This window comes from Mesoplodon densirostris, chromosome 4 (genome assembly GCF_025265405.1).
Source record: "Mesoplodon densirostris isolate mMesDen1 chromosome 4, mMesDen1 primary haplotype, whole genome shotgun sequence".
Lineage (NCBI taxonomy): Eukaryota > Metazoa > Chordata > Mammalia > Artiodactyla > Ziphiidae > Mesoplodon > Mesoplodon densirostris.
This window is the reverse complement of record NC_082664.1, coordinates 30210702-30226032: the sequence shown is the minus strand read 5'-3', so window position 1 is coordinate 30226032 and position 15331 is coordinate 30210702. Positions and strand designations below refer to the sequence as shown.

The following is a 15331-nucleotide window of genomic DNA, read 5'->3' as shown; positions in this document are numbered from 1 at the left end:
TTTTTGTCAAATCTTTATAACATCTGTGTTTTCTATCTTATATAGAAGGTCTTCTAGATTATAAAAAAATCATCTTATATTTTCTTTTAGTACTTCTATTGTTTTTTAAGTGTAAATTTAAAAAGTTTATACCTTTAATCCATCTGGAGTTTATTTTTGCAAATTGCATGTGACAGATATCAGACCTTATTTTTTTCCTCCAAATGGTTAGCAATATATTGAAAAGTCTCCTTTTCCAACTGTTTGGAAATGCCACATACTAAATAAACTCTTGTATATGCATGGGTACGTTCCTGGATGGTCAAGTTTCTTTTTCTTTTTTTTTTTTAAGGCTAATCCTTTTGGCAAGTGCTTTTTATTTATTTTATTTATTTATTTAAAATATTTATTTATTTAGGCTGTGCAGGATCTTTAGTTGTGACATGCAGACTTCTTAGTTGCAGCATGCGGATCTTAGTTGCAGCATGTGGGATCTAGTTCCCTGACCAGGGATCGAACCTGGGCCCCCTGCATTGGGAGTGTGGAGTCTTACCCACTGGACCACCAGGGAAGTCCCTCAAGTTTCTTTCTGTTTGTTGTTTTACCTATATATTTCAGCTCCAATATCATGTTGCTTTACTTTTCTTTCGCTTTATAATATGTTTTGATATCTATTGAGACAGGTCCTCTCTCTTTGTTCAAAACATTTGTGGCTTTTCTTGGACATTTACTCTTCAAGAGAAACTTGAAAATCAGTCTATCAGGTTTGTAAAAAATAAAATCCCATTGGAAGTCTTAGTAGAGTTGCATTGAATCTATAGATTGACGTGGAGAGAACTGATTTCTTTTCACTTTAGAAAACCGAACCTCTATACCTATTAAACAGTAACTTCCCATTGTCTCCTCCCACCAGCTCTGGCAACCACCATTCTACTTTCTGTCTGTATGAATTCGACTACTCTAGATATCTCGTATAAGTAGAATCATACAGTATTTGTCTTTTTGTGACTGGCTTAGTTCACTTAGCATAATGTCCTCAAGGTTCATCCATGTTATAGCATATATCAGAATTTCTTTCCTCTTTTTGGCGGTACGCGGGCCTCTCACTGTTGTGGCCTCTCCCGTTGCGGAGCACAGGCTCCGGACACGCAGGCTCAGTGGCCATGGCTCACGGGCCTAGCTGCTCCGCAGCATGTGGGATCTTCCTGGACCAGGGCACGAACCTGTGTCCCCTGCATTGGCAGGCAGACTCTCAACCACTGCGCCACCAGGGAAGCCCAGAATTTCTTTCCTTTTTAAGGATGAATAATATTCTGTTGTATGAATAGACCATATTTTGTTTATCCATTCATCCATCAACAAACACTTGGGTTGTTTCTTCCTTTTGGCTGTTGTAAATTATGCTGCTATGAACATGGGTATCCAAATATCTCTTTGAAACCCTACTTTCAATTATTTTGGATATATGCCCAGTAGTGGGATTGCTGGTTCATATGTTTTTAATTTTTGGATGAACTGCCAAAATGTTTTCCATAGCATCGACACCATCCTACATTCACACCAACAGTGCACAAGGGTTCCAGTTTCTCCATATCCTTGCCAATACTTGTTATTTTCTGTTCGTTTGACAGTAGTCATCCTAATAGGTATGAGGCACTAGCTCATTGTGCCAGCCTCCTTATTTTACAGAGTTAGAAACTAAGAAGAGAAGTGATTTATTCACATGCAGAAGCAGACCAGTTTGCTAAATGCCTGTTCATTCAATGTACAGTTCTCCAAAGGGCTAGTTTATTGAATGACAGATTTCACTGAATTGAGTCACACAGACTTAGCCAGTTTTTATTGATTAACATTCACCAGATTGCTTCACCAAAATTTTGTCTTTATTACCTACTTACAAATATATAGAAAATTGTGTTGCTTGGAATGGTTTCAACACCTTTTAAACTTTTCTTTAAGATTTTATTTAGTATTAATTTTAGTGTAGCTGTTTATCCCAGCTGTTAGATCTGTCAGTCCATCTTTGTAGAATGTCAGTTTCATATTTTAGACACTGATCACTTCTCAAATGATTAAAACACATAAAAATAGTAATCTAATTGAGTTGGTTAGTGAATTGTTATATTTAGGGAAGTAGGAAAAACAGTGGAATAGATTGAAAATGTACTGGAAGACAAAACTATGCCCTGGACACCCAAAATCTATACAACATTTGTTAGTCAATATACATAAGAAATTCTCATTCTGCAATGAGAATTTATATTCCCAAGTAAAATCCCCAAATGCACAGAAATTTGGTCATGGCAGAACAGCTGCATCCAATTGGCTGAAAACTAAACTGAAACTCAATTAATGCTTGTAAGGAATGAACAAAGCACAACAGACATCTTCAGAAGTTATCCTGTCTAAAGTAATTCCTATCCTATCCTATCTAAAACAAATTGCTATAATTTGTAAGTAGTTAACCAAAATTTTTCAGTAAATCAGTAAAAGAGTAAATTCAGCAAATTGGCTGTTTGGAGAATTGATCAAATTGGCTATGTGAAAACTGACCAAGAGTCCTCATCTGCACATGTAAAACACTGAGTAAGTGGCAGAACCCAGAATTGAGCCTAAACTTTCTAATTAGTATTATTTAGTCACTATTTTTTCTGCTGCCTCACACTTTCAGTGCCAGGATGGACTGATTTAAAAGTTTCTTTTACTTCGAAATTATTGTTTCTCCTACTTAGAAAGTTGAAACTAAGATGAATTGTGGGCCTTGGGATGACACACAGAACTAACCCAGACCACTCCATTCTCAGCTTTTCCCCTTGGTTCCATCTGTATGGAAAATACATTAATGATCTTTATCCAGAGTACATTTATTCTCTTTATAGTCTTTAAAGGGACAGTTACCAGGACATAGACCTGGGTCCTATGTTCTAGCATTACCATGTGGATGTAGGTAAATCCTTTTGGGTTAAGAGGGGATTGAACATCGAATTGATTCTGCCTAGTCATTTTTTTGTTTTTTAAGGAACAAATAATCACTCCATTTTGTCTTTGTATATGAAAGAAGGAAAAGTTTTTGTGCCACTATTGATTGTATCTAGCATTTAAGAGTCAGTATGACATAATCATTATAGTATAATGAAAAGACTATGGGTTTTAAGTTGAGTTTTATACATCAGAAAAAATAAGGTGAATTGATGCATAGATAGCAGGATGGATAGATGGACCAGATATGTGACAGGAAAAGGATAGTAAAATGTTAATGGTAGAAGTTGGGTAGTAGATATAAGGGTGTTTACTATAATATTCTTTCAACTTTTTTATGTTTGAAAGTTTTCATAATCAATATTTTTTTAAAACCCTGAAATTTAGACAGGTCTACTATTTAATAACATTGTTGGGAATTCCTTGGTGGTCCAGTGGTTAGGACTGCGTGCTTTCACTGCCGTGGGCTTGGGATCTATCCCTGGTGGGGAACTAAGATCCTGCAAGCTGCGTGGTGCAGCCAAAAAAAAAAAAATAGCATTGTGATCTTAGAAAAAGCCCTTAATCTATCTAGAATAGAAATCAAATAACCTGCTTTGCCTATCTTAATTAAATAAGGATCAAATAATACAATGTATAGGGAAGTAATTTGAAAAGTATATTATTCAATAAAAATGATAAAATAGTGCTCTTAGGGCTTCCCTGGTGGCGCAGTGGTTGAGAGTTCGCCTGCCGATGCAGGGGACACGGGTTCGTGCCCCAGTCCGGGAAGATCCCACATGCTGCGGAGCAGCTAGGCCCGTGAGCCATGGCCACTGAGCCTGCGTGTCCGGAGCCTGTGCTCCGCAACGGGAGAAGCCACAACAGTGAGAGGCCCGCATACCGCAAAAAAAAAAAAAAAAAAAAAAAAAAAAAAAAATATATATATATATATATATATATATATATGTATAGTGCTCTTATTTCCCCTCCTGGTGATTTCAGTAGCTATTCTTAATTCAGATCAGTTTGAAGAGAGGAAGAAAATGTTCTACTTGGCTTTCTTTTTTTTTTTTTTTTTTGTGGTACGCAGGCCTCTCACTGTTGTGGCCTTTCCCGTTGCGGAGCACAGACTCCGGATGCGCAGGCTCAGCGGCCATGGCTCACGGGCCCAGCCGCTCCGCAGCATGTGGGATCTTCCCGGACCGGGGCACGGACCCGTGTCCCTGGCATCGGCAGGCGGACTCTCAACCACTGCGCCACCAGGGAAGCCCTCTAGTTGGCTTTCTTAATGAGAAAAAACTCCCACACAGCCTTCAGCTCTGCTGCCAGTGGACAGGTTGGTCTCAGTTCTCTCTGAAGGCCATTGTCTTTATGTTTATGAGGAAGGGGACAGAAGGAAAAGCTTAAAAATAAGTGTGTAAATCAAATTGCTTTCTTTTTCAGGAAGCAGTAGGGGACACATTAGAAGAACTGTGGATCTCCTACAATTTTATTGAGAAGTTGAAAGGGATCCATGTAATGAAGAAATTGAAGATTCTTTACATGTCTAATAACCTGGTGAAAGACTGGGGTAAGTGAGGCAGGCTCTTTGCTAACCTTCTACCTCATGTTTATAGAAAATAGCTCTATAGGGAACAAGATACGAAATGGGGACATTTCTTTCTAAGCACAGAGGGAAATAGCTATAGGAGTTCCTATATTTCATCTAAACACTTGAAATTTACATTTAAATATTTACTTAGAATGATTATAATTGAATAGGTCCTGGTCCTATTAATCATGAAAAAAATTAAACTATTGTCCAAAGGCCAAAAGGAATCGGTTTAATAATTCTTGGGTGGAAGACTTATTTAACATATATATTGCTTTTCTTTTTTATTGTACATTATCCATTTAGCATTTTAAAGCCCTATTGTGTGCCATGAACTATGCCAGGCTGTTGAGATACATAGTTGAATAGGACATTATCCCTGCCCTCAAGGAGTTCACAGCTTAGTGGGAAAGATTAGTTTATGAGTTAATAATTAGAAAACTGTGTGATAAGTTCTACAATAGAGGCTTGAATGAGTTGCTTTAAGAATTTAGAGATGAGGGAATGGGTCGAGACAAAGGCAGTGTAGCTTAGCTGATACTGATGTAGTGCAGTATAGAGAAGACCTGTCACTGGAGAGTGGTTTGTTGATTCTGAACCACATTTCCTCTTCTTATCCCATCCTTAGATTAGCATAAAGGTAGAAGAGGTACGTCTCGCTTTCCCTCCCTTTCCATAATGTCTTCAGAGAATGACTTCATATGGTATAATGTCCCCTACTTCCTTCAAAATCTTAAACAATGAATTGTTCTGAATAGTCACAAACTGAGGGCTAGTGATAATGGGATTCACCCTTCAAAATCATAAGAGTAAAACTTGCCATTTTAATATGGAATGTATTCTTTGTACTTGTAGGTGAATTTGTGAAGCTGGCAGAACTACCATGCCTAGAAGACCTGGTGTTTGTAGGCAATCCCTTGGAAGAGAAACATTCTGCTGAAGGGAACTGGATTGACGAGGCAACCAAGAGAGTACCCAAACTGAAAAAGCTAGATGGTGAGTGACTCTGGGCCAGCTTGGAAATGTTTTTTTGGGTGTAAGAATTGAATTTGTAGCACGGAATCATGAAAAGGAGCAAAACTAAAGAAAATGATAGGTTATCTCTGGTCTCCAAGGCCATTTCTGTCCGTAGGAAATTTTGTGGTCCCAGTTTGGGCCAGAGTGAGATGAAAGACTTCTAGAATATTTAGACTGGTGTAAGATCATCCCTAAACCAAAAGCTTATAAGAAAGCTGGGTTTATTCTCAGGTCCCAAATGTATTATTTTGCAAAATAATTAGACATAAATAGTAAGGAGTTGCTTTTTCACAATTGGATCAAAATTGTAATGTTTTCTCTCCCTCTCCCCCCTAATTTTAGTTTCTCAATACCTAAGGTAGGTGAAAATGTCAGGAGAGATCCCTGACTGACTGAGTTCAAGTCCCAGTTCTAGCTTTTTTGTCATCGGGCTGGTTAATTCATCTCACCAAACTTTGTTCTTTTGTCATCTGAAAACCAGAAATAATAGAAGAGTCACAGACCTCCCTTGGTCTTTCCTCCTTCCAGTGGTCCTATGAGGAAGCTAGGCCATTTTTACCTTAAACCTACACAATGTTATATATCAATCATATCTCAATAAAGTTGGGGGGAAAAGATAATGAACATATATATCACCCCCCAAAATTTCCTTTTGCCTCTTTGTAATCCCTCCCTCCTGCTGCTCACCACCATCCCTCCCAAGGCAGTCACTGATCTGCTTTCTGTCCCTATAGATTAGTTTGTATTTTATAGAGTTTTATATAAATGGAATCATGCAGAATGTTCCTTTTTTTCCCTCTGGCTACATACCTAGCAGTAAAATAACAAAGACACTAGACTGCCTCTTGTGGGAGGTACAGGAACAAACAGGAAGAGGCAAACAGGTTTCTTAGATACTGGTGATGTTCTGTTTCCTAAATTGGGTGGTGGGTATACAATAATTGGTTTTGTTACTCTTTATTTATGTTGTATCTATATGAATGAATATTTCATAAGTTAAAATAGAACAAAAGAGAGGGTACATTAGAGCCTTGGACTTCAGCCTTTTTATGTTCAACTTTGACCTCTAGAAACCATTTGAAATCATTTGTCTTCCTTTCTCATTGTGCACAGGAAGTGAACCCTTCCATTAAGAATGGAAAAGAATCCCTTATATAGACCCTGAATAGACCAAGCCACATTATATACAGCCTTTTGGACCAAATATTGACTTCAGGCCAATCTGAACAGCCCCTAGAAAAACCAGCTGGTCTATCCTAAACCAGTGAGATGGACCAGAACACAGGTCGCCACAGCTGCTAGCTTGCCTCTTTTTGCTCCTCTTTAGTTGCTTGTAAGAAAAACTGAGGGGTGTTAAAGAGCTAAAATGAAAAAGACAGACAATACCAAATGTTAGTGGAACATGGATCAACTAGAACTCTCATACCCTGCTGGATAGTAATGTAACTTGGTATAACCTTGGAAAACTGGCATTATCTACAGAAGCTCTACATACATATCCCACATGACCCAGCAACTTTTCTCCTAGCTGTATACCCAGAAGAAAAGAGCATGGATGTTTACCAAAAGACCTGTATGACAATGCTCATTGCACCACTATTTTAATAGCTATAAATTGGAAACAACCCAAATGCCCAACAAAAATAGGATAAGTAAATTATGACATATTCGTACAATGGAATATTAAACAGCAATGAGAACGAATGAACTATAGCTTCACACAATATACATGAATCATATAAACATAACGTTGAGCAAAAGAAGCCAGACACAGAGCGCACGCTACATCATTCTATTCATATCAGTTTCAAAATCAGGCAAAATAATCCATGGTGTTAGACATTAGGATAGAATATAACTTTTGTTGGGGGACAGTGACTGGAAGGGGACCTGAGGAAGTTTTGGGGGCTCTGATAATGTTCTCTTCCTAATCTGGGTGCTGGTTACCAGATGTGTTCACTTCGTATACATTTACCAATCTGTACACTTATAATTTGTGTACTTTGTATGTATATTTCAGTAAAGCATTCACTACCCCCCACAAACAGATGCTGTGGGGAGTACAGAGGGGTAAGACTCTGCTCGTTGCCATAAAGAAGAATCACACAGGAAGAGGCACTGGAGATGGCTCTTAATTAAGGGTAGGGCCTAGATGGAAGGAGTGTTACAGAGGGCATTCCAAAATGGAGGAGCTTGGTTAGCCAGGAGTCCAGAGGTAGTAGTCTGCAAGATGAGTTTGGGAGACAATGAGTTGATCAGTTCATCTGGAGTGGAGGGTGACTGGCTGAAGAGTTAAGACTGAACAGTTGACTAGGGTCAGATTGTGGGCATGCTTCAAATGCCAGAGCTCAGAAATGGCTGGCTCTTGGGCCAGTGAGAGCCTGCAGATGTATTTTATTTTCTGTGCCTTGGTTCTTTTTATTTTTTCCCAATTTATCCCCAATGTTTAGTATTTGAGGGAGTAACATAAAAATTCAGATTCTGGTAATACTGGGATTGCGTATTTTATTGTGAAAAATGAATATTTCTTTGTGTTTAACATACAAAGTTTTTAGTGTGTATAGGGCCTTATTTTTCTGCCTGGTACTTGTAGGCATTTTTTTTTTTTTTTTTTTTTTTTCTGGTACGCGGGCCTCTCACTGTTGTGGCCTCTCCCGTTGTGGAGCACAGGCTCCGGACGCGCAGGCTCAGCGGCCATGGCTCACGGACCTAGCTGCTCCGCAGCATGTGGGATCTTCCCAGACCGGGGCACGAACCCGTGTCCCCTGCATCGGCAGGCAGACTCTCAACCACTGCGCCACCAGGGAAGCTCCTGTAGGCATTTTTATTTGTAAGTCTGCATTTGGGGACCTGAATATTTATAATTACTTATATTAATCCATTTGGGAATTCTCCTGAGAGGCTTTTTGGATAATTAGAAATTTAAAAGATTATTTTATGATATTATTTTTATTATGGCACACTTCTCAGCATCTCAGAACTCCTCAGGTTAACAGAAAAATATTTTCATTTAGAATTTAACAATCTCTTGAGAATGACCAGTAATAATTTTCTTTTTCATTTTAGGTACCCCAGTAATTAAAGAGGATGAGGAAGAAGATAACTAACACCACATTTTCCACTTTGTGTAACTTATTTAAATGTCATAAGAACAATAGATAAGTTTTGTATAGTTGTCTATTTTAAAGATTCTGTGTGGGGCAAATGGTTCTTAAGATAAAACAAATCTTTCATTCCTTTTTTTCTCGTAACCTATTCAGTGTTTCTCCCCCAAAATGATAACACCAACTTTATATATTCTAGTTCTCTTTTTAGAAGCTATAAATTTTCAATTTTTGTCTTCAGTCCCAGTTATGTACTGCGTGGCCCCATCTACTGAAACCTTTATAGACCAGTCATTTTTAACAACAAAGGAACAAATGTGATTCTTTATTCAGTTTGTTTAGTTTTTTCATTTTTGTTTGTTTTTTTTAGGCCAGGCATTTAAATACTTAACTTTTGAATCTGTAGGCCATCTTTCTTGAAGGTCCATCTCTTTATGACTCAGAAGCACAAATGTGTCATGCCTTTGGTTTGGGAAGAGCTCCTCTTAGAAATATAGCAGCAGTCCTAGAATCAAGACTCCAAACTCCAGTTTGAAAAACTATGGTGAAAAAAGGAAAAATTAGTACCTTGGAGGCCTTATAGCCCATGTTATATTTACTTATTTGTTGTTCCAAAAGTGTGTGCATTGTCAACTGGAATTTATGCTGTGTTTACCTGCATGTCCACTCAAGTCCTGCAAACAGTCAGCCAGTCATTCCGTGATCCAGGTCAGTGGTTAAAACGACTGTTATAATCACTCCTTTGACCAATACTTTGGCCTTATTACACATATGGACCTGACCTTAGGCACACTTTTTGGTTATAGTTCCTTATATTGGGTTGGCCAAAAGGTTTGTTTGGTTTTTTCCGTAAGATGGCTCTAGTAGCACTTAGTTGTCTTTAACTTCATTTGAAACAATTTTGCTAGATTGTATTGTGACAGCTGTCCTATCAGCATGCATTTAAAAAAAAACTTATCAAAATTGGTGAATTTTTGTGTAGCCATTTTAATATCGAAGATGGAAGAAAAAAGCAACAGTTTTGGCATATTATCCTTTATTATTTCAAGAAAGGTAAAAACACAACTGAAACTCAAAAAAAGATTTGTGCAGCCTATGGAGATGGTGCTGTGGCTGATTGAACGTGTCAAAAGTGGTTTGCGAAGTTTCGTGCTGGAGATTTCTCGCTGGAAGATGCTCCACGGTCGGGTAGATCAGTTGAAGTTGATAGCCATCAAATCAAGACATTAATTGAGAACAATCAATGTTATACCACGTGGAAGATAGCCAACATACTCAAAATATCCAAATCAAGAGCTGAAAATCATTTGCTCCAGCTTGGTTATGTGAATCGCTTTGAGGTTTGGGGTCCACATAAATTAAGCGAAAAAAACCTTCTAGACTGTATTTCTGCATGCAATTCTCTACTTAAACGTAACAAAAACGTTCCATTTTTAAAACAAATTGTGAGGGGCAATGAAAAGTGGATACTGTACAATAATATGGAATGGAAGAGATGGTGGGGCAAGCGAAATGAACCACCACCAACCACACCAAAGGCCGGTCTTCATCCAAAGAAGGTGATGTTGTGTATATGGTGGGATTGGAAGGGAGTCCTCTATTATGAGCTCCTTCAGGAAAACGAAACGATTAATTCCAACAAGTGCTGCTCCCAATTAGACCAACTGAAAGCAGCACTCGTCGAAAAGCATCTGGAATTAGTCAACAGAAAACACATAATCCTCCATCAGGATAAGGCAAGACTGCATGTTTCTTTGATGACCAGGCAAAAACTGTTAGAGCTTGGCTGGGAAGTTCTGATTCATCCACTGTATTCACCAGACATTGCACCTTCAGATTTCCATTTATTTCAGTCTCTACAAGATTCTCTTAATGGAAAAAATTTCAATTCCCTGGAAGACTATAAAAGGCACCTGGAACAGTTCTTTGCTCAAAAAGATAAAAAGTTTTAGGAAGATGGAATTATGAAGTTGCCTGAAAAATGGCAGAAGGTAGTGGAACAAAAGGGTGAATACACTGTTCAATAAAGTTCTTGATTAAAATGAAAACTGTGTCTTTTATTTTTACTTAAAAACCAAAGGAACTTTTTGGCCAACCCAATATGTTAGATAAGTAAATATATATAAGCAGTAGTTATATCTGAATTCCTAGCCTAAATGTTGGCCATTCATATTTTTTAAAATTTGCCCTAATAACTTTGGTCTGTTGACCCTCATGTTGAGAGAAGTGATTGTTGTAAGGGTGTAGAACTTGAAAGACTGGATTTGGTACCTTTCAATAAGTGAAATTTAGTATTTCAAAATATATTTTTTCAAAAAGTTTAAGTTAAACAGCTCTCAAAATGAATTATGTATATGTTTGTGGATGGAAAAGGATGTTTCATTATGGAATCCCAGGCAAACGGCATTATTTTTGAGGACTGCCTCTTCTGTGAAGCATAGCAGGTGGTTTAACCTCAGAATTGCAAAGCAATAGTTGGATACAGAGCTTGGAATTTATCATATAAGAAAAAATTGTTTTTGGAAAATGCAAGATACGGTAGTCAGTAACCAGATGAAGTCCATAGTAGGCTGTGACTGAGTCACTGATAGATTGCAAAAAAGACGTCAGAGGCCCCCTGCCATATTGTGCCTAAAGTCCCTCAACCAGAAACTATTGGCTCCTATTTCCCAATTTACTTGTGTAAAACTAGTCAAAGAGGGAACAGTCATTTTAAAAAAGTGATTGCATAAGTAGTCCTGGCTTTCAGAAGTTTTCAGCTGTCATTTAAGTAGGAATTACATGATTTCTCTGAGTCACTCTGATCAAAAGGGACCACTGCTTTGACAATCAATTCTAAATAAAGGTCCAATACTATTTTGAGCTTCCTTTTGCTCTTCCTTACAGTCTGATAGGAAGAAATCTTTACTCTGACTGGCTTATACATTCAAAGCCTTTGACTATTTCTTTTGTGAACCATAGGCAATGAGAATTTTCCTTGGTGATGTTTAAACTAAGAAGACGATCTTTTCTTGTACTCTGCACTTCATCTAGTAGGTAAGCTTAAAGCCCTATTGCTAAGTATGGATGTATTTTCTAAAAGTTATGCTGGAAGTGAATATAGTAGGGAATGCATGAATGACTTCATACTAAATTTATTTATAAAATGGCTTACAGTGTTGGTGTTTGGTTTTTCTGAATTCTTAATATAGAAACTAATTTTCTCTGTTTCTCCTTGTTTCTTAATGCCTTTTAATCACTGGTAGTTCTCAGAGAAGTGTAAGGTGCTTTTCTGTGTCCATTTCACACAAAATTCATAATTCAGTTCCACTCAACAAAAATTGAATGACTTCTGTGCCTCCTCTTCTTGGAATTAAAGCCAGAATCCATGTTATTAGAAAATGGAAGATAAGGTATATGAAGAAGTTCAGAATATTCTCTCAAATCATTCCTTAAATCATCCTTTACTGCTGCAAATTTAGCTGATATTAAATGCTTTTGGTTTATGCTTCTTGGATTAGATATTTGACATACTTGGAAGAGATTCTCTCTGTGCTCCTTGTTTAAAGCATTATGCCATTTCAGTGGATCATTCCATTTCTTCTGTTCTTATAATGATGGAATCAGTACAGTATTTTAATTTTTCACAGGAAATTTTATTTTCGTCTACCAAGGAATTCAGCTTTCCTATGTTCCCTAACATTAAGCTTATGGCTGTATTACCTAGTCAGATCTTGAAAGGTTTTTGTGTTCTCTGTAAATAGGCGTTTGTTCCTTTAAACCAGAGTTTCTCAACCTTGACACTATTAATATTTTAGGCTGGATAATGTTGTGGGGAGGGGGGCTGTCCTTTGTAGTACAGGATGTTTAGCAGCATCTCTGGCTTTACACATTAGATGCCAGTAGAACCCTCTCCCAAGTTGTGACAATCAGAAGTGTCTTCAGACATTGCCATCTATCCTCTGGGGCAGAAGGGTGGGAACAAATTCGCCCCCGATTAAGAACCAGTGCTTTGTAGCAACATTCCTTTTTCCAAGGTCCATTTATTTTCACTCTGTAGCCATATGCTACCTGAGTTGTTATTGGAGAGAAGGTGATGTATTTAATAATCATGGATGGAAGGAAATGGTCACTGGTGTTTTCCTTTGTCATGCTCATTTTAATAATTTTCACATAACATTAGAAACTCAGGGCTGGAAGGTTCAACTTGTTGTTTTAGCAGGGCCTCAGCTTTTATTGTTTAGCATTCTTATCTTAGGACAGTAATTATTAACCAACCTCTCTCCTACTATCAAAAAAAACCAGTTTTATGATAGATTTTGCTTTGTCTCTAAAGTTTAACATTTTAAGTGTACTTTAGAAAATGGATCATCCTTCTTAGGTGTTCATTCTTTAAGTATTCATTCATTGTCCAATAATGCACAAATTTTGTAGACTGTAGCAGTCATTAAATACAGAAAAATATTGTATAAAATTTGGTAATCATATATGAAAGTAGCTGGTGTAGACACTGATTTTGCATGTGGACCGAAGACTATCTGGTCATGATAACTGGCCAGTAACTTGGTATGGTTACTGGATCTATTCCACAAATAGAGGTGGTATAAGACACGTAAATGTAGTTCCTCTATAGAAAGAAATTTTGACTTGAATAGATGCTTCTTCTGATACCTCTTACCAGTGGTCTGAAGTAGAATAAAGAGGAGTACGAAATGAATCTTAACTGTTAACTTATTCTAAGAGTTGGTGATGTGTAAGTAGAGTTGAAGGTGGTTATCTATGTGACCCAGAATCTTCCAGCTGGATTTTTCTTAGGACTAAATGGAAAAAAGTATAGGGCCTAGAGAGGTTGGATTAAATCATTAACTTTAAAAAATTGGGGGGGGAAGTGTCAAAGCATCAATCATGAGTAGTCTGATTGTCTGTTCACAAAGACCTTACATTGTTAAGTATTGGTAAAGGAGGAAAAAATAACTGCTAAACTGAAAGTTACCCTTTACCAGAAATTAATTTCTTTGGCACACGTTTTCTTTATTTGGGCTGCTTAATGTGCCTGTAAATAATTAAATATAAAACAAGATTCAGTGTAGCAGAGTTGGTGCTTCTGACATAGCTAACTTGACCATATTCCTTAATTTTCATTTTAGCATGAGTGTTTTTAACTATAAAGTAAGTGCAATAAAAAAATTAAAGGTATTTTTTTAAATCACTGAACTTTTAGAAATCCCTCATCTATATCTCTATTCCTGCCTTTTATCAACCATTGACTTCAAAGAAAGAAAACTGAAAAACTAGACTGAGTCTTACCTTTTTCTAACCTAAGATAAATTTTCACTTGACACTTGGAGAAGTCATAACTGGATTCTAGTTAATTTCCCATATTGGGCAGGTTAGAAGGGAACCAGCCAACCAAATTATGATCTAGCAAATTTAACAAGGGGGTGGGGGACAGTAAGCTATTTTTCAGTAGATTTGCACTTTAAAATGAACTGGATGTTGGTGGAAAGTACTCTCAAAGGGAAGATGGGTAAATACCTAGCCTGCATGTGGATATTAGAGAATCAAACCTCATCCTTGCTCATTCTAAGCCCACCTGAGCAGTAGTTGTGTGTCAGCATAATCAGAGCCAGGATTTCCCTATTTCCTTACTTGGTGTCATCTTTCATGTCTGCTACATTAAGTCATCCTTCTGGGGGATGTATCAAGTAGAATTTCCTACTCAGAATAGAAACTTTGTGAGTTATCTTTCCTACATCTAGATTTTAAAAATTAATTTAGATGTTGGCTAGATTAAGTTGTGGCTAATGTTACAAGGGTGGGGAGTTCTTTGCTTATTTGATCAGCAGGGTACCTGCCTCTGAGGTGCTATTGCCTAGAGTGATCAATCCCATCAAAAGACTGGTGAGTTGGTAGCTGTAGAGAATATACATATGGCCAGCTTCTCCCAGGGTGTCAGTCATGATCACGAGCATCACTCCAGAATCTTTGGCTTCTAGAACCAACTCCATTCTGAAGAACATTTTAACATCTATTATTATGTTGGTAATAATCTTTTATATGCAGGAATTTTGTAGCATGTCTTTATGACTAAACTTACTGTGTTAAATTATTTAGAAATGTTGAGTTTCTGAATGTTATTTTGTGAGATGTTTTAAAATAGTAATAAATTGTGTTATTTTATAAAAAAAATTAATGTGTATCTTTTTTGGTTACATGTCCATTAGTTTTATCTAATATAGAGCAACTATGTGAACTTCCAGTGATATTCAGTTCTGAAGAAACTCAGTGTTTGGATAACATATTCCACACAGCTTGTGTGTGTGTGAGAGAGAGAGAGAGGGAGAGAAAGAGAGAATTGGGGATTGACTCATTTCTTTATGCCAAAAATTTTTTTTTCAGTAGTTTACTACCAATGATAACCTCCTCTCTCAAGTTTGTAAGTCTTCCCCAGAAGTTCTCTGGGCACAATTTCAAATGACTAGGATCCTTGGAAGGAGCACTTCCAGAGACAGCAAGTTACTACTACACTTGGTTATTCCTAGTCCTCTCCTGACTTCCAGAAGTGTACAAGGTTAAGGTTGGCTGATAGGCCCTTGATTTGTGGTCTGGAATGACCTGACGTTGGCTAGCCCTTTTTTGATACACAAGAAACAGGAAGAACCCAGCAATAAATAGCAGTAATATTACACATTTTCCCAGC

At 37.4% G+C, this 15331-nt stretch overlaps 1 protein-coding gene across 2 annotated transcripts in view; it reads left to right on the top strand.

Moving 5' to 3' along the window:
• The window catches only part of DNAL1 (dynein axonemal light chain 1), a 43352-nt gene extending 28582 nt beyond the window's left edge, over positions 1 to 14770 (top strand). For both annotated transcript variants that reach the window (XM_060095874.1, XM_060095875.1), the window contains exons 6-8: positions 4384 to 4510; positions 5387 to 5527; positions 8615 to 14770. In XM_060095874.1, the coding sequence (XP_059951857.1) occupies positions 4384 to 4510; positions 5387 to 5527; positions 8615 to 8655 (309 nt within the window). In that variant the 3' untranslated portion in view covers positions 8656 to 14770. The remainder of the gene's footprint in view (positions 1 to 4383; positions 4511 to 5386; positions 5528 to 8614) is intronic.
• Positions 14771 to 15331: the final 561 nt, after the last annotated feature.